A 24,982-nucleotide genomic window follows, 5' to 3' on the forward strand; every position below is an offset into this window, starting at 1 on the left:
CCCTTTCTTTATTCACAAGTTACGAATGCTTGCTTTAATTATGAAAGAAATCCTACAATATGATTTTAAAATGTCACATAAATGAATGAATTTAATTTTCTAAAGTTTATGTACCTAACTAAATAAATTATTGTCAATTTTTTTAGCGCATAGTTCTAAGTAAACCTAGTGCCAGTATTCCTATGGTTAATTTAAGACCTAGTTTTCATGTTCCCTTAATAGTAAGTAATTATTTTTATTTTGTAGATTATCATAGACTTAATAAACAATATTTTTTTAATGTTGAAAATTGTCTTTCATTATTTCCTTATTCACACATCTAGACCAGTGGTTCTCATGTGCGGCCACCAGAGGATTTTGCTGTGGCCACCAGCGCTTTACAGAATATTTCAAAAATAATTTATGAAATTGGTTGAATACACAAATGACTTGTCTTAAATTTCTTTCCACACTCAAATTATCCATAATGTCTTCTTGTGAATGAGATCATGTGTGAAATAGTACATATAATAAAAAACCATTTTAATAATAGCACAGTTGAAAAATTGAAAAACGGTTGACCAAGAATTAAGTCAATTTCAAATAATTGGCAACAATTGCTTTATTAATATTGCCGATTTTTCCTACTACTGTACACTGTGAAAGATCATTCTGTCTAATGCACTTCATAAAAATCAAATGTCGAAGCCAGTTAGTTGACAGATGTAAACTTAGAAGCAGCCATGCGGCTCGCATTGGAAAAAAGGAGTATTGAGGAATTTCCATTTACATTATTTTAAATTAAATAGATTTGTACTAAAATGTTCAAATGTCTTTTATTAAATGGACTTGTATATAAATAAATTGATCAATTTTTTCAGTATATAAAATTTAGATTTAATTTTTTCAATCACAATAAAAGTGAAATTTGGTGCGGCCACCAGACGTTTCCATAGAACTGTCAATGTCAACTGTGCGGCCACAGTTATTAAATCTCACGTGAGAACCACTGATCTAGACTAAGCACAACCTCATTTACACATTTGATCCAATTGAAAACGAATCTGAAAATTATTACAAATTGTCATTTTGGAATTTTGTTATACACCACTACATATTTATATATCCACCATGACAATAATGAGCATGAGTGCATGTTGTCTGAATCTTTAGGGTTAGTTACCATGAGAGAACAATTAAAAAAACTTTCCTACAAAAAACCATCACTGTGTTGAAATAGTATGTGAAGACCTTCAAAGTGTATGTCGAGGTATTGAAATAAAAGCCAACTATTCCTTACTTATATACTCATTTAATCATATATTTACCACCTCTCGTCATCTACAGTCAGATTAACTCAAACTGTATACATGCTGCCAAGTTTAATACTAAAATATATCGTGTATTAAATATTACATTCCAATTTACTTTGTTATAATAATATTAATCATAACTGATGGGGTTTACGTAACAGGGTTAAGGACACCACTGGAATGGGAATGGCTAATCATTGACCAAGCACCTGACAAAACAAAAATGACCCAGAATGTACCATTCGATTTTTTTGATTTTTACGATCAGCAATTTGTATTTATTACCAAAATATTCAAGCACTAGAAATGATTATAAAAATCCTAATCATGCAATGAATAATTTCAGTAACAAGTACACAACCAATTTACCAAGAATGTAAATGAAACATCATTTCAGAACACCCTATTATTAGCATATTATATTTTAATTAGTCCTGAGGAATTTTTAGTTCATGATTTATTAAATACAGTTTATGGTGTCAGAAAATGTTTAGCCATTACCGTGAGAATGGAGGGTTCTTTTGCCATTTACAGAGTTGGGGAAATTACGTCTTATTATTACTTCAAAGTACAATGGACAGTCTAAGGATTGATATGAACAAATCATTGTGCCGATAAATTATTATGTAGACATGTAATTTGAAGCGTAATATATAATGAAAACTATATAACATGAGAAGTATATTAAAAATGAAATATTAATTATTGTAAATTTATTAAAACGTAACTGCGTAAATAATGAAGTCAGAACACAAATCCTAATCAAGATGTCATTCTGAAGACAAATGAATGTAGCGTATCACACAAGCTACAAATACCAGCTAACTAATAATGGAATCAATATTGTCAGTTAAAACATTATACAACTGTTAAAATATCATAGATTTGTATTGACTTAAAATATTTGTTAAAAATAGCACAAAAACGTAAGTATTGTATTTATAACGGTACTGAGACTGTTCTTTCTTGAATTCTGGACATATTATAATTGATTTAAAATTATTAAAAGCGTTATAACATCATGTAACATCATAGAATAGAACGATCAAAATATTGCATGTAATTAAAAACAATGAATGATAGCCCAAGGAAATGCTGCTAGGCTGTATGTAATAAGTTATTGATATTGTGGAAATACCTTTATCATTAAGAGATGTCATCGTATCATGATTTTTAGGACCTGAATAACAATTTATATATAGGATAATGTTTATTTTGTAAAAGTTCAGTAATATTCTTTTAAATTCATTTTTGATATTCTGACTACTCCCATAATAGTAATAATTACAATGATGAAATCGCGTAACAGGAACAGATTAGTAATATTCATCACAGAAACGTATCTCTGTACCATGTACCTACCATTTAGGACCATTCAAGGAGTAAAAAATTAATATATTTTTAAATGCAAATGTGATATTTAATTTCTAGGATTATTAATCGGTGACATTTTTATGCACAATCAAAAGTAGAATACTAAAATTTATTCAAGACTCAAACTACAAATTGACAAAAAATGGTGACGTAAAATCCAAATCTAAAACTGAACGTTAATTAAATATAATATAATATAGTAATAATAATTTATTGTGCTGGGTGCACATTGTGTGAGTGGGATGCGTAATATAATATATTTATATTGAGGAAAAATATTAATTCGAAAGTTTCATTAGATTTCACAATGCGCAAGGTTGAATGATAATATTAATTGCAGGAATTATAACTGATTTATTTGGTCATTATTTCGCCTTACGTTGAATTCAGATATCATTCAATCAGCGTAGAATGAGTGCATCAAATTCCATATTTGCTTACTGTTTTTATACCTGAGCGTTTATGGTTTTGTTACAACTCTGCTTGGGATGACAACAGTAATAATCCCCACATTAATATTTTGATAATGCAAAACTTGACCGAAGTGTAGGTATACAATATTAGTATTTGAATCATCCAATCTGAAGTACAGTATAGGGTACCAATATGAACTTTCTTATAAAATCATTTATAAATAAGTACAAGTAACGGATGGTCCACTGTATACTTCAAATTAGCTGATACATTCAAAATGGTGGACTGCAACAAAATGGCGGCGACAATAAAAAAGTGAAGTGGCGAGAAGGTCAATAAACCAACCTCATTTTATTACTACCACAACTTGTAAGTGCATTATTTTATAACTTTCAGTTTCCCGCCGTTTTTAAATCATTCAATTACTTCTAAATTTAACTTAGCTTATCTTACATGGACAGGGTTTCAAACTTAAGACTATGTTACTATAATATATATAAATGTATAATATAGACTTTATCATCTAAAATGTATTCTTTTGCAGCTCGATATTATTTCTCAGTTTTTCTATTTCATTCTTTAAGAGGTTAGTCGATATTATTGCAACGTTGTAAGTAGGGCAGATGCAAAAATGTAAACAAAATATATGTTTTTTACAATACACATTAAGATTCGCTATGAAAAGCACACTTACCCCGACAAATATATAAACTAAGCATATTGAATATATTTAGAAACAGCAATATTTTCCAAAAAGTAATGTTCTGAAATATAATATTTAGATTTTCAAATAGAAGATTTCAAAATAAACACTCTAGATTTTATACATAGTCAACTTTCAATTCATTTTAGTCTATCGGTTAATTTAATGTATCATCAAAATTATCAATCGCCATAACGAAATTTGAGAAAAAAATCTAATAAATAATGGAAACACTTTTCAAATCATCTTAATATTCACAGATCTATAATAATATGCAATCATAAATATGTACTTTTTATATAGAAACGACAATATAAACAATGTTCAAAATTCATGTAAAATGAATATATTTATACATGTATGTGTGTGTATAAAAAGAAAATATGTAAATTGATTTAATTGAGAACCATTCATGTTAACAATATGCATTGCGGTATTATGCATATGATATGTATACACATTGCTAAAATAAAGGATATGTACTTGATAATTTGCAGTACAATTCGCACCATATAAATAATTAATCACACATATCACCAGACGCCATGTTAGCATCTTAATACTAATGCTAATTGTTGCTTTCAACTATTTCAGGATTGCAATAAAATCCTTAGGACACGGTGTCAGACGCAGTTCATCAAACCATATTTTTCCAGTCTGGGGATGCATGAACAGTTTTTTAATGTAATGGAGAAAAAAAACACGTTTAATTGAATATATTTATTTCTAATATTCTAATTAAAAATAGCTTACAAATTTTTGTAAATGATATTAAAATTAAAATTAATACAGATAGTAAAACTTAAATGTTATGATTCTTTCAAGCTTTTGAAAACTTCATCATTACAAAGATTCATTATGCATGTGGAAATTGTTTAATGATACATATTTGATGTAAAAAAAAAAATCGTGTATATCGAGTATACAAATGCCATGACATGAATTTTGAACATTGCGAATGAAATAATTTGAATGTAATTTAAGGAATGTCCTCTCCGGATAACAAGACATAGACAAAAATCAACAAGAGACGAAGAACAAAATAACGTGTTCTCTTAACATACAAAACAAAAACACGATTGCCTATTTTCCGGTACCAATGCGGGATTAATAATAACAACTACAAAAATATATTAATAATAATATAGCAATAAGAATAATACTTAAGTGAAACACATTTCCTTTGAAATATAAATCTCATAATGATAACATTTGTTTTACGAAGTAGTTGAAATACTGCTGCTGGACACAAAAGTAATAAAGAATAATATCTACTACAATGATTTAATATGTACCGACATCACAATTAGATTTGTTTGAGAAGTGACCCACTTTTGAAATCTAATAATTGTTAGAAACATGGAAACAATATTTAACTCCTGGTATAGTGCAGTGAACAACTTTAACATAAAATTGATAGCAAAAATATTATCATTCATTACTCAAAATGTCCAGCATATTCAAAGTAAGTTTTCTTCCATCAACAATATCATATTGCATGTTTTAGTTATTTATAATTATTAAAAAAAGAAGTATATAAAAAATACTGACTAAAGCTGGGATTAATTTAATACATCAGTTTAAGATTAGGTTAAAGCAATGTTAAGTTATAACTACCAAGCTGCCGACGAGACGTTTATAAATGCAAATTTAACAATAAAATTGGAAAATAGTTTTAAATTATTTTCAAAAAATTGATATAGTATATATAAATACAGGTTGAATTCGTGTGTGTGGGGTGTTTTATGGGCGAAGCAACATCCGATTGTGTTGCGAGTAGTAAAATTTACATAGTTTTTAAAGTATGCTAACACACATTACAGATATTTTGTCTTGACAATTTCAAAGGAAAAGAAAAATACATACATACATTACATATTATATTTTGATATACATCTATTATAAAATACAACTCATGTACGCGATACTATAATATATATTTTTCTATAGAAATGATTATGTTTCTTTTTTGAAATTGCTTTACTTGTGTATATAATATTATTTTATTTCCATTTTTATCATACTTTTTTTTGTTTAAATTTAATCCAATACATTTAAAAACTATCATTAATAGAAGAAATATACAATCTTTACACACAATGGTTTTCAAATGAATCTTCAACAATGGCGACTATTTTCTAGTGAACGAGGTAAAACAAAAAAATGCATTATTTGAATGAGACTGACCGCGAGCGCGCGCCTAATTAAATTCTATGGCAGGAAAAAAAATTAAATAATATCATTATTGCAGGGAAATTGTCATCCAATATTATTTCCCGCTGATAAAACAGATTCCCCTAATCCACTGTGTGTTGCCTGTGGAGTTCACTATTACACGTACAATCTAATATGGCAATCATTAATAAAAGCGATAATAAAAAATTAAAAGGAAACGATAGGAATTTTCCTAGAAGGCAGTGGATATGCATTGATAATACATACAATAAAAACAATTACTACAAAAATGTCGACAATCTCGTAATAAATTGGATTTCAAAAGATTCCACAAATACAATAGATTAAAATAGCGAATGAAGACATCTAGTGACAAGAATTATTTTCACATTAGATATTATTTAGCTCAGCACGCGAAAACGAAATCTACTTTATCGACTGGCTAAGTGATAGTACAAAAATTAGCCGTATCTTAACAATTATTACATAGATAATGGCCACCTCTTATTCAAAATTGATATGAAATTTTTCAAATTGTCAAGAGTTAGTCACAATAATAATTAAGTATTCATAATGCGTATTTTTTCAAGTTTTCCTTGCATTAAAAAGCCCATTGTAAGAAATTATGTATATCCTTCGATATGCCCGTACTTCTTTCCGTTAACTGAAGCATAATCTGAAAAAAGTATTGCCACACTAGAAAATAATAATTGTTCCCTGTAGAATTTTATCATACTGCGGACGCGACATAATGTAACCTTTGTTCAAAAGGTACAAACAGAACGGGTAAAACAAATAAATCGGAAAATTCAGATTTATCCGGACAGGCTACGAGGAAACTCTCTGCTCCATATAAAAAACTTACAATACAAAGTGAGGAGTGTTTGCATCAACGCATATAATAATTATATATTAAATTTTAATTATTATTCATTCATTATTATTTAGTGTGCAAGTAAAGACGGTGATAAGATTTTTTTATTCACTCTAACACCAACAACGGACCGGCGCGGAACAATACAAAAATCAAATACAACCATTTCCCCTCCCCGAATGAAATCAATAAAATATATTACTGGATTGATAATTTACATTAAATTAATTTAATCAATCATAATTAGATAGTTATTTTTTGAAGATTGCTTTATGAGATATGACCGATAGAATGTTTAAAACAATTGTACAGGAATTATCTATTATTTCGCGCCTTACATTCTAACAACGATATCATTCATATACCCACCCATTTTGCATGAAAAATGTAAACAATCTTCAACAGAAAAAAAATCCAAATCGAAAATGAATACAATTATTATAAATTTATTATTCTCGTTAGGATTCATCCGTTTGAAAACAAAATACATTTTCCAACGCATAATGGTTGCCGATTTTTAAAATTTATTCTTTAAGTACACGACATTCACAACAAACGAATCTGTCTCTCCCCCCCTCGCTCTCCCTGCTTTTCTACCAGAAACTTAAAATGACGACAGCCCGTCGAATCGCACCGACACGACAACTTACATGTTGGAGTTGTCCCACTCTAGTTGGTTGATGTTCTTGTACTTATTTCGGTTCTTGATAATCACTGAAACAAGAAAAAATATAATAAAATTACAATTGATTAAAACATGCAAACTTACAGAAACAAAAGGCAAAAAGCATTTTAAGTATCCCCACAGAATACGTCCGCGTGAAAATTATCAAAGGCCAATGGACAGCCAAATATTTATGCGAGTGTGTATGCCATCTCAAAAATTAAAAGCATGTAAATGTTTCCATTTCTTCATATTTACAATCCAATATAAGCACATATTTAAAAAAAAAAATGAGATTAAACATTTAAAAAACCAATGAAATCGGTAAACTAAAATATCAACAATTTGGAAACCCAGTAACATATCCCTGCTGATAGGTTAATAGGTATATAGAAACCAATTTGCTCTGTATATAATAATAATCAATTCAAACTAATTTAGCAATATGCCTAGATAGCTAACTAGCACTCACTAAAAAGCATAATAATAAACATAAGCTTAAAAATCCCTCGAAATAGGCAGCCAGCATTATGTATGACCCATACTATTCGTTTTTATATTTCATTATCATTTTGTGTTCACTAAGTAATCAGGTTCTAATTAACACATTGACCGATGACAAGTTTTATATAAAATGATTATTTGTTTTTAAGTATTATGTGATAGAATATCTAATGATAGTGTTTTTATTTTGAAGCAATTTTTTATACAATAATTATTGGTTTTTTTGATGTGCCGGCCGCAGGTGTCCGTCGCGACGCCAATACAATAATTTATAGCATTGTGCCGGACTCTCCACCTCACTGGTCACCTGTCTCGGTCTACCAACTGCGAATGAGGTTATTTTTGTAAGCTTGGCTGTATTCCTTTTGATTTCAGATTAGTCAGTTAATCACGCATACAACAATTAGTCATACAGCGTAATCTTATTAGCGAAGTCACATATTGTGTCACACTGCATACATGAACTTTTACTTTGCGAGTCTATCTCTAGTTACTATGGAAGAATAATCTCAGGTCAAGTTACAGTAACATACAAAAGAGCCATGCCGGTCACCCCATATGGGATAATACATAGTACGCATGCCTGCCAGCTCTGAATAAAAACTCAAAGATAGTCTTCCTTGCCGGTCACCGGTAACCCCAATGGCGCTCTTGAATTAACCCAGTGCCGGTACCCGGTGACCACGGTGATCAATGTATTAACGAATTAAATTGGTTTAGCTTTACAGTTTCACCAGATTCCTATAAACTGTCATGTTTATCCAATGATTTGATCCTTTCATCGATTTCTGTAATAGATATCAAATTCAAGCGAGTGCAAAAAAAAATCCGCATTTAAATAATAATTAAATAAATTAGCAAACACAACAAAGAACAAAATAAAATAAACAGTAAATTACCACATCAATACACTAGCCACTTGACTGGGTATACTTAGATCTAACCTACAGGTGCTCAACATAATATGTAATCACTTCAAATTTTTCTATAGTCAACACTAATTATAATTCATACTACATGTACGCAATTTCAAATTATTTTCAGGATGAACACTGAAGCAGGATAAGCAAAAATGCAACATAACAAATATTCAAGTGTAGTTTGAAGAATCATTTGAAGAATTTGCAAAATACAAGTATGTAATCTATTTCGATAAATGTGGTGCCGTGGAAGACGATAGATATTACATTGAGATCCTCTAGGCTTGTCTGGACAAACTGACATAACTTGCATCATGCGTAATTAAATATGGAGTACTTTCATTGTACGGCACCCACTTACCGTTTGACTGAATATAGTCCAAAAATGGAGTGAGCTGACGGGAAAAGAGAGAGTACCCAGTCAAGATAAATAATACGGTCCAAGCGCAACCGATCATCGGTCGGTCAACAAGCGAGACAAGACAATCAATTGTTATTTGTTTTGTTAATGCCGATGTAATATTACGACAACTGCCAACCATACTAGGCGGAAACCTTGTGTCATGATATAAAATCACGATGGTAAATAGTTGGTTAAATTATTTATCTTCTATTTGGGCCATACCACACCGCTATGGACTTACAATAGTATAATAGTAATACTAAATTCTACAGATGGGTTGATTAATAGATAACTATTTCGGTTGCAACACCATTAAGCGTATAATATGAACAATGTTTTTCATCTTCGTCGGAAAACAAAAATACATGAACAATTGTATCAGAACATATACGTAAATGTTCAGAAACCATTTTGATACAACTTTCAAACAGTTTGTATACAATAATCAATGCTGGTCAAGCCTCAGTCTATATTAGTGTTACAATTGAAATAATAATCGACTAAAAAAACTAAATGCAATTTAATATAATTACTATTATACTATTGAAAAATAGATTTCTAATAAGTAAATTTAATGCAATCTTGATTCATAACCTCTAAATTAATTCAATGTTACATTTTATTTATATTGTTTGTACCGTTGAACTAGAAGTTTAGGCCGCATTTAATTTCCAAATGCTCATGAAATCGGAATAAAACGTGTCTATTGCTGTTTCCCCGCCTCTTTCGGACCAAGTCGCAAGTTTCGCAAGTGATTTCACAAAACTATCTAAATTGTAATTGAAACCGCGATCACACTCCTTGATTCATACAAAATGTGGTCCCCTGACAGGTCGGTAGATTCTTCCTATGATATCGATGTTTTCCAAAATTTAAAACTACATAACCTCACAACATCCACTTTTCCAAATGTTAACATTGACACAAAACACAGGCATTCGACAAACATAACCGCTTTTTATCATTAATCTAGACAAGGAAGGGCACGGCACATTATAATTCATTCAATTCACTTGACAGCATGCAATATAATATATTACTCATATGAATTAAATTGCACCGATTTATAAAAGAAACTTAACACATATTAATGACATCGAGATATATTCAATTATATGAATACCGATACATAGGCCTAGAATAACATTTAAAATCGGATACTAAATACAATTGGAATTTACCAAAATGAATTTTACGGATATCTGAACAACGAATGACCTGAATTTTCACTTAATAAATTACTTTGGAACAATCAATACGCATATAAGGCCCAGTCCACACACGCACAAGTTTCCATATAAACATGACAGCTTGTAACAATCTGCGGTAACTTGCGGCAACCCTTGTTGCCGAGTTTATCCGGTAATTTGAGGCGTGTCTGTGGGCTGACTCTAAGGAAGGGACAGCGTAAATAAATAAGGCTATGCGGCCACTATGGAATTTTAGCAAGATTATAACAGCCTACAAGAGCAGCCTAAGCTCGGAGTTATCAAATAATGATGTAAATTGAAATTCTTAAGCATTTATCTACTTAAATTATGAAATACTCCTTGGACTTCTACTTTTAAAATATTTTAAAATAATTCTCGGCTGTATGCATACTCCATCTATAATAGCTCATGAATTGTATTACATACACAATAATTTATGGCTCATGTTACTCAGTATTGTTACAAACTAGTCCATTTAAAATCGCCAGACTCAGAAAAGTGTAATTCGTTGTCATGTAATTTTACAATATAATCTAAGAACCAGATGCTCGGTCACATTTAATTGCCGCTTGATGTTAAGTAGTGAAAATTAACCATTTAGTCAATAGTGGCACCATTAATTAATGGAAAATCGAGAAACACAAGTGACACTTGTCAAAATATTCAAATACCATAATGTGCACATAATTATGATTTTATCTAGCGTACAAATAAATGTAATAAAATACTATATTTGCTTGAATTTTGTGTGCAATTTCCACATGCGTTTCTCACGCCTGTCCTTATAGTTTTATTTAACAGCGAACCTCTGCATCTGGCACTGAGTAGTTTGTTTTTTGATGTCAAATGTAAGTTTACCCTGAGCCATAAATTGTAAACATATCAATAATTTCCCACATTAATAACATTATCTATAATCTAATACTTGACACAATTAACAGTAATTCAATAACTAATACAAAAACCACATCCATTCATAAAAGACCACCAGTCAACATGATTTCTATGACATCGTCAAGATTAAAAGTATAATAAGTTGCTAAATACCATCGTGATCCTCGTCATCGGAAGAGTCGTGCTGACAATCCGAGTCCGAGTCGGAGCAGCTGTCTCCGTCGGACGTCTCGTTCTCGCGAACCTCCTCCTCGTTCTGCAATCAGGCAAACGACAAATTACAATTTAAAACTTCATAATTAGTCATTGTTTTCTACTTAGAGAGAGCATTACGTATCAAGTAATCAAACAAAAATTTTATGAATGAGATTTTTAGTATTTTTCAATTTTTAAACATTATTTCTGATACAATTTTAAATTAGTACTATGATCACGTTTGAGAAATAAAAAAAAATTATAAATTATACGTTATGAAAGTAGGATTACAACACATTTAAGGATTTGCAATATCTATTGTTAATAAACTGAAAGTAGACAAAGATAGCTCACCCTCTCCATGGGATTAACGGTGATGGTTAAAGCCGAGTCATCCCAAGCCATCTCGGCGTCCTGCGATGCAGGAGTCGGTGCCGTGGGCTCGGAGCGAGCCGACCGAGAGCGCCGCGCTCTCGCCGCTGCCACACCCACACCCAGGATAATGAAACCCGCGCACACCACTCCTATCAGCAGGACAACGTGGTCTGCAAAAATATAACACCGAATTAGAATCGTTTTGATACCAAACATTATTTTTAATTAAGTTATTTTAATTGCAGTAAAATCTTGGGGACTAAATCAAATTATTCATTTTGGGATTATGTACTAGTTTTTATAAAGAAACAAACGACCATAGTAATTATGAAGATCAATCAGTCGGCAAATAATAATAAAAATGAATAAGTGTAGATAATGATGAATAGCGAAGCTTACTGTTTTGTTTGATAAGGGTGTCGGTGGTGTGTGGCGCGACCATCTCCACGCTGTGCTGGCTCTGCATGACGTGTGCAGCATACTGCCGCTGGGGAAGCGAGTGCTTCTCCGCAGGACGCTGCTTCTCCTGGTGAGACACCTCTCTCGGATGGCTCTCCTATACACACATTACATTATTATGACCATTCCATTTATTAGTTAAAATAAAACTCAATACCTTAAGCCCAAGCTGCTACCCAGATATGACATAAGTGATTGGGAGGCATGCCGAAAGATATTGTTGAACAATATAACAAAAATAATAACTTCAAAAAATGATAGGTACCTAACTAAGTAATCCTAAGTGTATCACGGAAATATTATAGTTTAAATGGTGTCCCGTTACGCTAAAAAGGTTAGGTAGGAAGCACTACCTCAACTTATCGTAATTTTAAAATGCTTTGCCTATACTTGAACTACATTTGCGAACATCATCATCACCATCATCATCAGCCTGAATCTATCCACTGCTGGATGAAGGCCTCTCCAAGCTGCTTCCACTTCTCTTGGTCCTGTGCGTTGCGTTGCCACGTACTTCCGCAGAACTTTATCATTTCATCGATCCAGCGAACATACAATATATAAATTGACATTGGTAAGAATATAAAAAATAGTCATAGCTTACAGCACTAACTCTATCTACAGCGTCCATCTTATCCGCCATGCCTGTGTGAAGTTCTGTGCGGTGATTAGCCGGGAACGCGATGTGCTGCTCTTTTGTATGAGGTTCAACTCCTTTCAAATGTGGATGGATCACTGTCAACTGTAAAAGAAATAACATAAAAATCACACAAAAAACAAAAAATGGAAAAAATCATACTAAGTAGATAGTATCACCAAACGAAGACACCGGGTACTGCCCCGACATAACATTTTGAGTTTTTACAAGTTTCATATTATAATGTAGTGTAATTTTGTAATATTGTATTTGTTGGCGCCAAATACTGTGTTTTCGCTCTATAATAACCCGTATTTTCAAAATGCTCGCTAACCTCCAGTCCTCTTTAGGAGTGCCAAGGAAGGTGAGGTGGCAATAGTACAATGAAAGTGGCACAACAGCGAGAGTAGGATACACAGATACCACATCTTCCAGTGAGCAAAAAGTTTACTAAACTGTATATTGTCTATGGTCGGTATGGTATAGCTCTGTAGTTTTGCACCTCTGTCTTTGTATTAATCTGTATCAATACCAAGTACAGTAAAACCTCGTTACTATGAATTTCACAGGACCGAAAATCGAAAAAAAAATCGAATTACGAATTATGAAATGTATGGGGGGAAAATATTAAAATAAAAAAAAATTTGATTTTCATCAATATCGTTTACGATCATAGATGTGCCAACTAAATTTCCACTTCCGCGAATGTTAATGGGTCATAAAATGTCAAGATTATTTTTATTACCATCTTAAAATAAGTAATTTATGATGTTTTAAGAAAAGTCTGTCACAATTTTCAATGACTGGCTCATGAAATAGTGTACTTTATTACGATTTATTGGATATTTTTATATGCCAGGACTATTCCAGGAAATTCGAATTAAAGGTATGGTTTTATATGAAAGTAATGTTCAAGGGACTTTTTTTTCGCGAAAATTTTGAATTACGGCGAATTTCGAATTATCCGTGTTCTTATTAACGAGGTTCTACTGTATTAATATGCAGCATAATGAATGTCTGGAAATACATTTGATAAGGTGTGCTTTATCACCCATTGTTTCAAGCATTCTGTATTATAGTATGCTTTATAATAAAACATACAAGATATTATCTAAACCTAGACCTAAAGGTCTGGGAATGCTATGCTTAATATTGACTTGTTTTATATAGAATTATAGTAGCTTTCCAAGTCAGTATCAGCATCGACTGCATTCAATCACTGTATTCAATCAGTTCAACGAGTTATTGTCAAACACATAATCCATTATATATTATTACTAAGTTATCATATACATTCTAATAAAACCAGTTAAAATGTAAATAATTAGTGTTTATATGAAGTTGATCCCGCTGTTCCATAACAGCTATAGCCAACAGTGTTTATATAGCTTGTCGTATTGGGCTGTCTCGCTCGGCTCCTTTCCTGTTCTTTCTTGTTACACCCGAACTATCAAACCATACCATACATTTATTAATTATTAGTATATTATGTATGTGAGAGGTACATACCGTTTGTACATATTCATTGCTTGTGAAACGTCCGTTCAATTCTGAGCAAGTCAGCTTGAACACTCGGTTGAGGTAATAAGCCGGTTTCTTGTTGGTATATTCGATTTGATGAAGGACCTTAAAAAATAAAGAACATAAATAAATAATTGAAATAAAATACATGGTGGTCTAATTATTGATACATTGTAGAAATAACAGAATGGCGACTTGTACTATCAGTAAGTCAACCGGTCAGTTACCTGTTGATAGCTGTCGACCGAATCAGCTCCACCTAAGATAACACCGTCACGTGAAACAGTGGCGCGAATATCATGCCGCAGGGGCAAGTCGGAAGCGCCCCGAATGGCGAGAGCCTCATGATCAGGGTTCAAAGCCGGGTACACTGACACTACGCAAGAGTCCAATTTCTGAGCTGCCTTATCTGAAATAAAAAATATTGCACACATACAATAGATTGTAACAAGTGAATTACACCGGATACGCGTCACATAATACATTTTAATAAATTTCTTTTTCTTGTGTCATTTATAAGAAGTCGGCGATTATCAGGAGGATCTTTATCGTCCATCTGCTACCTGTAACAGTTTGATGTAGCTGCACTCGTAACAACCACAAAGATTCTAAGCCACGAAATATAGTGTCTTCCTATCTTCCATGTACCGTTGATCTTTCCTTAGATAATGAGCTGGGGAATGCTGTACTCCTGTCAATGTAGCTGAGGTAGAGTAGTTTTGCAGCTAAGCAAAACTTCTCGATTCTTTCCCATCAACAATAGTCACCAACTGTCCGGATAACTTTGAGGCAATGTCTATACATTCACATCTGGAAGGTCTCAACTCTCCGTGATATTTCTTTGTTTAGTGTCATTGAAACGAATTGGGAAGATATAAACAATTATGTTCTTATGTTCAGATACTGTAGTTAATTTAAAATATATAAATCACATGAGAAAAAAAATCCAACCCTTAGGAGCAGTGCCATCCGAGTTCAAAACGCTGACACCGACATCGGAGAAGACTGTGACACTGGAACGAAAGTGAGAATAGTCGCAGGGAGTGTTGGTAGAACCGTTGATGAGGATGGTGGGAGTCTGAGGTTGAAGAACCATCACAAATGATTCCGCAGGACGTACTTTCACAGTGCGACCATTATCACACCTGGAATGTAAAAATAAAATGCATTACAAAATCTACTTTTTGCTCATGGAATATATTCAAAATCTATCAAGCCTAATGGTCAAATGCAGAAATATAACAGCTAAGTTGCCAAATTAAAACATTCTTACTATCGCTTGTTTTTCTCACTGCCACCAGTTAAGGTTAAGGCCACTTCACTTACGTGTGATTATGCATTTGGCCATACGATACAAACTTTCATGTTATACTTCAATACTGTTTTTCTCTATTCACTGCAGAAGATGGTGGGGGGAGCAGCGCAAAATACCATCTCCATATTAAATTCTTGGCAGGCCTCAAACTCGGAATCCAATGGATGCAGGATCGAGTCTAGCCCCTTGCACCTACATTTTTTAATTTTTTTTCTAATAGATGTGTTTTTGAGGCGGTTCCAAATTATGTACATATACCAAAATTTATTACTTCAAAAAAATATTTATAGCATCAATTAATAGCGAAAATTGTCAATTTAAAGAAGGAAAATAAGCAGTCAAAATTTTGTTTGGTACTGTTCGGTTATACGGAATAAAGCGGAAAACACATTTTGAAAATACCCGATATACTGGATTATTTGTTAGTTTGGGTTAGTTTAGGTTGGGTTAGGTTAGGTTAGGTTAGGTTAGGTTAGGTTAGGTTAACCTAACAAATAATCCAGTTTATCGGCTATTTTCAAAATGTGTTTTCCGCTGTATTCCGTATAACCGAACGGTACCTTTTTTTTTTTTTTTTTTTAAATATTTTGGTGATTCCAATCAGCAGATATTTATAAATTGACAAAGCAAAACAAACTCATCTGGTCTATTGGCACATGGCAAATATTGCCAGAATGAACAATGAAATACTGTTGGCTTCAGTAAGAATATGAAATATCAATACACATAGAGTACTCACGTAATGGCTGTAGCAATGTGAACGTTTCTTCTTCCAGGCGTGGGGAACATTCTGGAATTGGTATAGCTCACTTTTCTTAGAAGTGTTTCTAAGTCTTGTACGCTGTCTCCTTCCACCGATACAGAGTTTAGATCTAAAATAAAATCCAATATTAATATCCATGCCAAGAATTTATCAAAAGTTATAATATTATGACTATTAAAAAAATTAACCATAAATAATGTAGTACAATATAAAATGTAGAACATTAGAAAAAAGATCAATAAAATAAAGGGAATACTTGAAAAAGACTTACATAGATCTGGGGCTAGGCTAAGTCCCTCTCTGCACTGAGCCAAGCATTTGAGTTGCTGATGTCCTTCAACGGTATTAAGGAGGACATTCAAACCAGCTAAAGATCCCTTCATAAAGTGCTTCATCTTGGCATCAGATCCTACAAACATGAGTCGGAATGTAATTAACAATGGTAAATCACCACTTCATTCTTCAACCCTCTGAATACGGGTACAGTGAATGGCTCACAACTATTCGTAATATAAAAGTATTTCCAAATAGTATTCAATTGAGTAAGCGACATAATACAGTCATTACTAACCTTGCCAGCAAGCACCGACAGTCAATGTGGTGGTGACACCTCGAGTTGGGTGAAGAGGCCAGTCATCGATAACTTCAGGGTTCTTGGGTTCGGCATGGTGAGCCTTGCCATCGATGAACAGCTCCACGTTGGGGAAACGGACGTTCACCGAGTAATGATGCCATTCGTTGTCGCACACCTGGTTCAATCACAAAAATTACAAAATAACAATAAATATTGTAATCAAATAACCCCTTAATCCTAATTCAAAAAGTTATATAATATATTATATTACATAACCAATATGCCAAGTTAGTGAAAAAGATAATATTGAAATAGATATGTAATACAAAATGTGACATCACCTGAGGAATCTTCCATCTCCATTCGGCAGGTCGGAAGATGTTGAGGTCTCCCTCGGAGAAATCTCTTCTCAAGAGAAGGATCAACCGGCAATTTCTTACAAACAATGCGTAATGGTGACGATTCATTTCTGCAGTACAAAAAAAATATATCATTGAATATAAACATAAAAAAAATAATTACACTATCTAAAAATGCTTAGTGTTTTCATTAAACCAATGAGTTGGGACTAGAACAAGCTGTACGAAATATAAGTACACAATTGTCATATTTCTGGAATGTTTCGAATGCTGAATGTTCATTGAAACATGGTTTCACAGCTTGATTATAAAGGTCATCTTCAGAGTTTTGGCTTTTTGTGCAGATGACACACTCGTTTGACATATTTGTGATTATTCATCCAATTATTCTCTAAATATCCTAGTATTATCTGCAAAGGTTCTGCCAAATCTTGCCAATGTTTATCTTCACACAGCTTCTCAATGACACCCAATGATAAATATAAGACACTGTAGGCTTACTGACATCCGAAAGTTGACTACTCACAATTCAACGGATCAAATGACAATGTTAGATAATTCGCCATCATCTGTAGAGTATCATCTTATTATGTCATGTAAAATTAAAACTATACGAATTCAGCAACTTCATGTATTGAGAATAACAATAATACAGTACACTCTCAATAATCCGCCGCTCGACTATCCAACAACTACTATAATCTGCCTTTATTTTTACTAGTTGAAAGCACAAAATCAAGCTCTATAATTCGCCGGTATTCGATTGTCAAATTCAGTAGTCCGCCGCGTACAAGTATACAACGCAGATGAGACGAGTTTATTATGGAAACTTCTCCTTCGTAAAATGTACATTCATCGCAAAGAAAGTAATGTACCAGGGAGGAAAGTCCCCAAGGACCACATCACAATCATGACGTGCTCCAATGCAACCGGTACACACAAAATGAAGCTTTTGGTCATAGGGAAAGCCAGGAATCCTAAGCCATTCAAGAATATCTGCCTCACTGAACAACTGATTGTGTCAAGTGATTTACTGTTTAATATTCAGTTAATAAATACGGATAATTTAGTAAATACTTGATTTTGATTATAAATAAAACCGTAATTTGCTAGTACAAATTTCTCAAAAACTATTTTTACAAAATACCTGTTTTAATTTTTACCATGTTTTGTATGTATGCACTTCCGCCGCTTTCACTAATTAGACACTTGTCTGGTTTTTGGGGTGGCGGATTACTGAGACAGTACATAATTTATGTAATTGACTGTTTGAAAGAATGTAAAATTGTGTTGGAAACAATATCAGTTTTGTAAAATTTCGAGTGAAGATACTGTGAAGTTTGCTATAAATGGATTCGCAAAACAAAATGTCTTGAATTTAATTCAAACATTCTTCTGTTAGTCCTCATTTTTAGATCCATCTAGTAGTAGTTTAAGATGATATATAATTTGAGCAGGTACTAACTGTGATCGTCAGCCAAGCAGATGATATGCTCTTTCCTGTGCTTGTCCATTTCTGGGTGATCGGCATGCTTCATCCAAGTGGAGATGGAGAAAGTGCTGGCCAACGAATGGTTCAAAACACTCTCCGGAATCACCGCAGCCGTGGTCAAGCCATCGAATGAGAATATTTGGTCTGACTCATGTCCTGAAATAATTAATTTCTTATTAATTCATCCATATCATAACAAATTAACTTCATGCATATCATATCAAATAGACTCATCATACCTTCGTCAGTTTTCAAAGTTTTAGTCCACTCTGATCCAACTCCCGGACTTGGCAGCAAATCAACAGATTGTGAGTTGGCACCTGCAAACATTTGTTAAAAAGTATTATTAAAACCATCGCAACAAATTTTATCTATAGTATACATGAAGTCACGGAAAATCCACGAGCAAAGGTTTAACAACTTCACCAAAATGTTTTGCATTATACTGATAAGTGAAAAGTCTTGATAATATTATCTTGGCACATTATAATAGAATAAAATTATAGTACCATACTATAATTGAATGTAGTTATACAGAACTCAGCCACTCCACAAATTGGGCAAAAATGGGTTATTAAAGTTTCTGGAGGAAGCCAAAACCCGTCAAAGATTGTAGAGCCAAGGATGATAATGGTATTTACACACAGATATACTACTCGTATACAAAAAATATAAATGTTGCTGGTCATCAGATATCCTTACCACAAATTCTCCTCTGACTGTGAACGGAATAAGTATCTCTATCGCATCCCTTTCCGATGTGCGAGCTTCGAAGAGTAACAGTCGCCCTTATTCTCCTGGCTGTTCCGGTCGAGCTGCCTTCCGCACATCTCTTAGCCGCGCACTCCTCCAACATTGCAGAAGGAAAGAGGGAGAGCGCACCGCCACCCGGAGGATAGTCCACGCGTTCTGCCACTCCTGGAATTAATCAAAAGGAAGGGTTAACGACAGTTCAAACAAAATTAATAAGCATATAAAGTATTTAGACTCCTCCATTGCAAAAAGCAAGCCATATTGTAATCAGATCGTGAGCAGTAAACAAATGATTTTATTTTCAATCATTCAACCATTGCAATATGAAAGTTTAATGAGTTAGAAGAAAACTAATGAGCGATGATCAATCCATAAGTTTTGATGGGTATCAGGAAAACAACCACATAAGTGCACCTCTTAAATGCATTAGGATGTATTCATCATAATTATTTTACATCACATTTCTTTAGAAGTGACACAACTGGAAAAATAAATTATAGAAGCTAGAAATTAACTATTTCAAAATAATTATGTTAGTTGTATCAGAATAAAGACATTATTATAAATGTTTTATCAGCACATAGTAGGTATGTTAGAACCCTAAAGATCTCGTAATCAAAAATAGAGGCTAAATCAACATAGTGAAATCTATTTCAAATTACTGTGTATTTTTTTCTTAGATACGATTGATTAGGCACTTTTATAATAAAATCAAAAGTTAGTCGGTCACCTTTCCACCCCATGTTGCACTGTCGATTAACCTTGATGGTGACCATAACAGGCACAGACTGTCGCATGCCACAGTCATATGCCACCACTGAAAGGATATGGTTGTGAGAACGCTCATAATCCAATGGCTCCGTATTCTTGATCACACCTACAAATAGAAAGATAATGAAATTTTACAATATTGCAGAAATATAGAAAACAAATACACATAGTTACTTCTTCTTCTTCTTCTTCATCGCCCTCCTTTTTTACTGAATACTTGTAACATAGATTATCCAGCCATGACATACTATGTCTACTTCCAACGCTACTCTTTCCTCGAACTTCCCACTGGAGTATGACACTATTTGACATTTTCATGCAGCCTTCTCATATGAGATAATTCCAAGGTAGTTTTTAAAGCAAATAAGGTAGAAACATGCTTTATTTAAATGGCTGGCATCTATTTGTGAATTCGAAACATTATACTGTTAGCCAATTTAACAGATAAATCTACAGACACACATTGTAAAAGGAAATTTTTGTTGAATTTTTATATTACAACTTTTTATTTTTCCAATAAATATTATCAACTAAGCCAAATCTTTTCCTCAAGGAGAATAGACCCACCTTCATTGTCAATAATGAACGGTTGATCGGCGGTTAGGATCTCGTATTTGCAGACATCGCCGTACTTCGGCGTGCAATCTCTGTCGCTGGCCTCGACACGCACAATCTCCGGATACAGCCTGCCTTCCTCCACCTCGCGCACATACGAGGATTCCTCAAAAACGGGCGGGTATTCATTAATGTCCACTACAGTTATGTGGACTACGGCTCTGGAAATGATATTGCAGAAATTAGTTTTGTTGCATTATAACTTTCGACAAAGCACGTGATATTTAAAATATTTCATAAAGAGAAACTTACTTATACATGTAATTAAAGTTTCTATTTAAAATAACAGGGCATAGCTGTAAAAAAATATGAACCCAAATTAATTCTATGAGACTCATTAATTTCAATTATCATTGAAGACTATGAATAGATATATTTGTCTACAACAGCCTTCAAATATGCTAATAAAGAAAGCATGGTGCCCACACATAAACCAAACATGGTCATTTAAAAATCAAAAAGGTAATCAACCAGTGGCTGATTTACCATTCTTAGTTTGAACTTAACTAAAAGTTCAAACAATGTATCATAAATTTTTGAACATGTTAGTCGGGAGAAGCCAGTCCGTAATAGCTTGTAAATTAATCAACATTAATGAAAATAGTTTTTTTTTACCGAGTGATTGAAACATTTTTCATTTAATAAATGTTCCATGACAAGCATATTTGAGTACTTAATTTTTTTTAGACCATGTCCGATCCTAATAGGATTATATGGGCCTCCACATAATGGAGGTTTATATTTACAGATTTTGTTTTTACGAGAAATGGATGTCAGCCACTTGCTCAACCTATTAGGTCCATACACTGACTCATACACAAATTGAAAAACAATATGTGTACTTGTTAGACCCAGGATTCGAACCCGAGACCCACGACGCAATAGGCCAACGCTTAAGCCGAGCGGCCATCGTGGGTGCACAATTTTACACGAAATAAAATTTCAATTGTGTAAGAACTCATCACAATGATGTAGTAATAATATATATTTTTAATGGGTCTTTATTTTTAAAATAATATAACTGTGACAGTTGAAAATCGAACATACGTATTGGAATAACTTCCATCACAGCCTACAGCGGCAATGTCAAACTTGTAGTTGCGTCTCTTTTCGCAGTTCAAGCTGTGACGCACCCTCAATGCGGCCTCGTTACCATTGGTAACGACAACCTAAAGACAAAAAAAAACAAATTGTACATAAATACACTACCATCCTAATAAAATTTCTACAGGTTGTGAAATTGAAAAGCGGAATATGGAAACCAATTTTTGATGATAAAGTATATCTGTAAGGATGCAATTAAATTTAATATACTTAATAACATGTATACTCTGTAGTTAAAACACCAGAATAAAAATAATAAAAAAAACCAAAAAATACATAATAGATACATTGTAGCCTTAGTTAAATAAAAACAAATACGTTTGTCTAAACAGCCTACTTCCACCCTTCGGCACTGGTATCTCTTCGTATTTAGTTTGCTTTCATAATGTTGATTTTATAAATAACTGAATATAGAAATTATCAAAAATGTGGGCTAACATTAAAATTTTTCATATTTTTTTAATATTTTCTCTAATGATAATGATGCTAGAGTCAAAATCTAGTCTTTGCTTTTTCATTTTTCTACCTATATGATGTGTAATGACATTTATTAAAGTGTATAAAAGTCACTAAAATAATGAACAAGGAAAATCAAATGTAAAATTTAAAAAAACATTTTTTCTTTGGATTATTTTGACATAACATAATATAAAATTAATAGAACAACTAATACTCTGCATACCTCGAATGGGGCTTCCCCATGATGTTTATTGTTGAGGATGAGGAAGGAGCAGATGTCCCCCTTGGCTCTGATGGTCGGAGTCACCTCCACAATCGTTTCGTTCTCCTTGATCAGACCATGATAGCCGTTCTCCAAGTCTACCAGGTCCAAATATGGAATAGCTGCAACAAAAAGAAAACAATATCAATATAACGTGCACTTTACTAGCGAACTCAATCGAAAATAAGTAATCAGCAATCAACAAATAGATCGAAACATATTTTTAGTTGAATATTAAAGATTTAAGCCAATGTTTTGTATATACGAATTCAATATACCTAACATATTATTATCAAACTTTGAACAATAACGTATGTAATCGTATACCTCATACCACACTTTGAACCGTGAGTGTGAAACACTGTACAGAGTGCGTACCTACCTATTCAGGTTGATAGATAGTAAGTAGTTAATATTAATGGTTTCCTTCACCTATTTCCTACAGGTTAAATCACACTATTATGCAATCATTTTCGTGCCATTATTATTTTATGGAGTCAATCGTAAACTAACCCATCGCCACTTTCATAAAATAAATAAGAGAAGTGTATATTATTTTATATAGCTGTTTACGCCTCACTGCCAACTATATTATACCGCAATAAAACGACATTATTGCTTTTCAAATAAACAGACTTTAGTCAATTTAAAATGTCTGCCATTGCTTATCCTCTGCGTAAATAAAAACTCCACAGTGAACGATAATATTATTACACCATTGCTGTTAAACTGTAACCGACCTTCCATGATTCTTCGATATTGTCATTTTGACTTAACACAAAGATAAAACAACTAATAAAGTTGTAATCAAAATAATGGGGTTAATATAAGGTCGTTTAATTATACCGGGAGGGATGATATTAACTTTATATAATATTACCTACAACACTTGATTAGTAGAATTGGTAGCAGTGTTGCCATCTTTTTCTATGCTGATTATAGTACAAAGGCGTAAAAATTATAGTATTTCTGTAAAAAAATATAGTACAGGAACATTTTCCGGCTTAAATCCTTTAAAATTATAGTATTTCGGCATATTTCGCGTAAAATTAGAGTATTTTACATTTTTTGCAGAATCAAAATTATAGTATTGTACTATAATTATAGTACGGTTGGCAACACTGATTGGTAGCCGTAATAGAACAATATTATTTTCGTGCGTTGGCGCATTGAACGATGGCGGCCTGTTTTGATTAAAAATAAAAACATAGGTATCTAGACTCAAGAGAGTTTTATCAGTAACAGTGATATTTGTTGACCTTGAAAAATGTCATACCTGGGATAATGTTGTGTGTCACTGATCTAGATATTTTAATTCATTGTATTTATACAAAAAAAAACTTGTTTTAAACTGGTAACACAAATACCTACCACGGGATTTACTTCACTTCACCGGAAAATAAATCTCAGCATAAAATGTATTACTTGCAACCAATACAATCAATAAAGCCGTGTTGAAACGATCCAAGTACACTTGGACCGAGAGCCATCCAAGCGCACTCGTACGGGACATCTTCATACAAATTACTCCTGCCAGTCCTATCCAAGCTACTTGGACCGCGTCCTACTCATCCAAGTTAGCTTGGATAAGAATAATTAGTATGAAGCTGTCACTTGGGTGGCACTCGGTCTAAGTGTACTCGGATCGTACTTGGGCCGTGTCAACGCGGCTTAAGCCTTACATCAGGTTCTGTCTCAATAGCAGAAGTTATCCAACGTCATTGGAAAAATAATATTTATATGATTCAAAATCGAATTATCTTTTGAATAATACGTGGAAATATACCTACTCTATGTAAACGTATTACTAATAAAATAGCAAAGAATGAAACAAAAGGGTAAGTACACATTTCCAATTATGTACACTGCCAATAACCACGGATAACAGCAATAACATATT

The 24,982-nt window shown here is 33.0% G+C and overlaps 1 protein-coding gene across 1 annotated transcript in view; it reads right to left on the reverse strand.

The window, feature by feature from the left end:
• Positions 1 to 6,905: 6,905 nt before the first annotated feature.
• Positions 6,906 to 24,982, reverse strand: part of Cals (calsyntenin 1) — a 103,636-nt gene continuing 85,559 nt past the window's right edge. Inside the window, exons 2-20 of the mRNA XM_085953945.1 lie at positions 23,044 to 23,204; positions 22,305 to 22,426; positions 21,210 to 21,418; positions 20,602 to 20,748; positions 19,821 to 20,036; positions 19,358 to 19,438; positions 19,092 to 19,274; positions 17,609 to 17,736; positions 17,265 to 17,442; positions 16,965 to 17,102; positions 16,670 to 16,802; positions 15,567 to 15,760; positions 14,843 to 15,024; positions 14,604 to 14,720; positions 13,062 to 13,199; positions 12,398 to 12,554; positions 11,978 to 12,168; positions 11,582 to 11,684; positions 6,906 to 7,546 (exon numbers count right to left, since the gene is read on the reverse strand). Coding sequence (XP_085810071.1) covers positions 7,479 to 7,546; positions 11,582 to 11,684; positions 11,978 to 12,168; positions 12,398 to 12,554; positions 13,062 to 13,199; positions 14,604 to 14,720; positions 14,843 to 15,024; positions 15,567 to 15,760; positions 16,670 to 16,802; positions 16,965 to 17,102; positions 17,265 to 17,442; positions 17,609 to 17,736; positions 19,092 to 19,274; positions 19,358 to 19,438; positions 19,821 to 20,036; positions 20,602 to 20,748; positions 21,210 to 21,418; positions 22,305 to 22,426; positions 23,044 to 23,204 — 2,846 coding nt within the window. The 3' untranslated portion in view covers positions 6,906 to 7,478. The remainder of the gene's footprint in view (positions 7,547 to 11,581; positions 11,685 to 11,977; positions 12,169 to 12,397; positions 12,555 to 13,061; positions 13,200 to 14,603; positions 14,721 to 14,842; positions 15,025 to 15,566; positions 15,761 to 16,669; positions 16,803 to 16,964; positions 17,103 to 17,264; positions 17,443 to 17,608; positions 17,737 to 19,091; positions 19,275 to 19,357; positions 19,439 to 19,820; positions 20,037 to 20,601; positions 20,749 to 21,209; positions 21,419 to 22,304; positions 22,427 to 23,043; positions 23,205 to 24,982) is intronic.

This window comes from Rhyacophila brunnea, unplaced genomic scaffold (assembly GCF_057557595.1).
Source record: "Rhyacophila brunnea isolate RB1 unplaced genomic scaffold, BYU_Rbru_1.0 scaffold_4, whole genome shotgun sequence".
In the NCBI taxonomy this organism is placed as follows: Eukaryota; Metazoa; Arthropoda; class Insecta; order Trichoptera; family Rhyacophilidae; genus Rhyacophila; species Rhyacophila brunnea.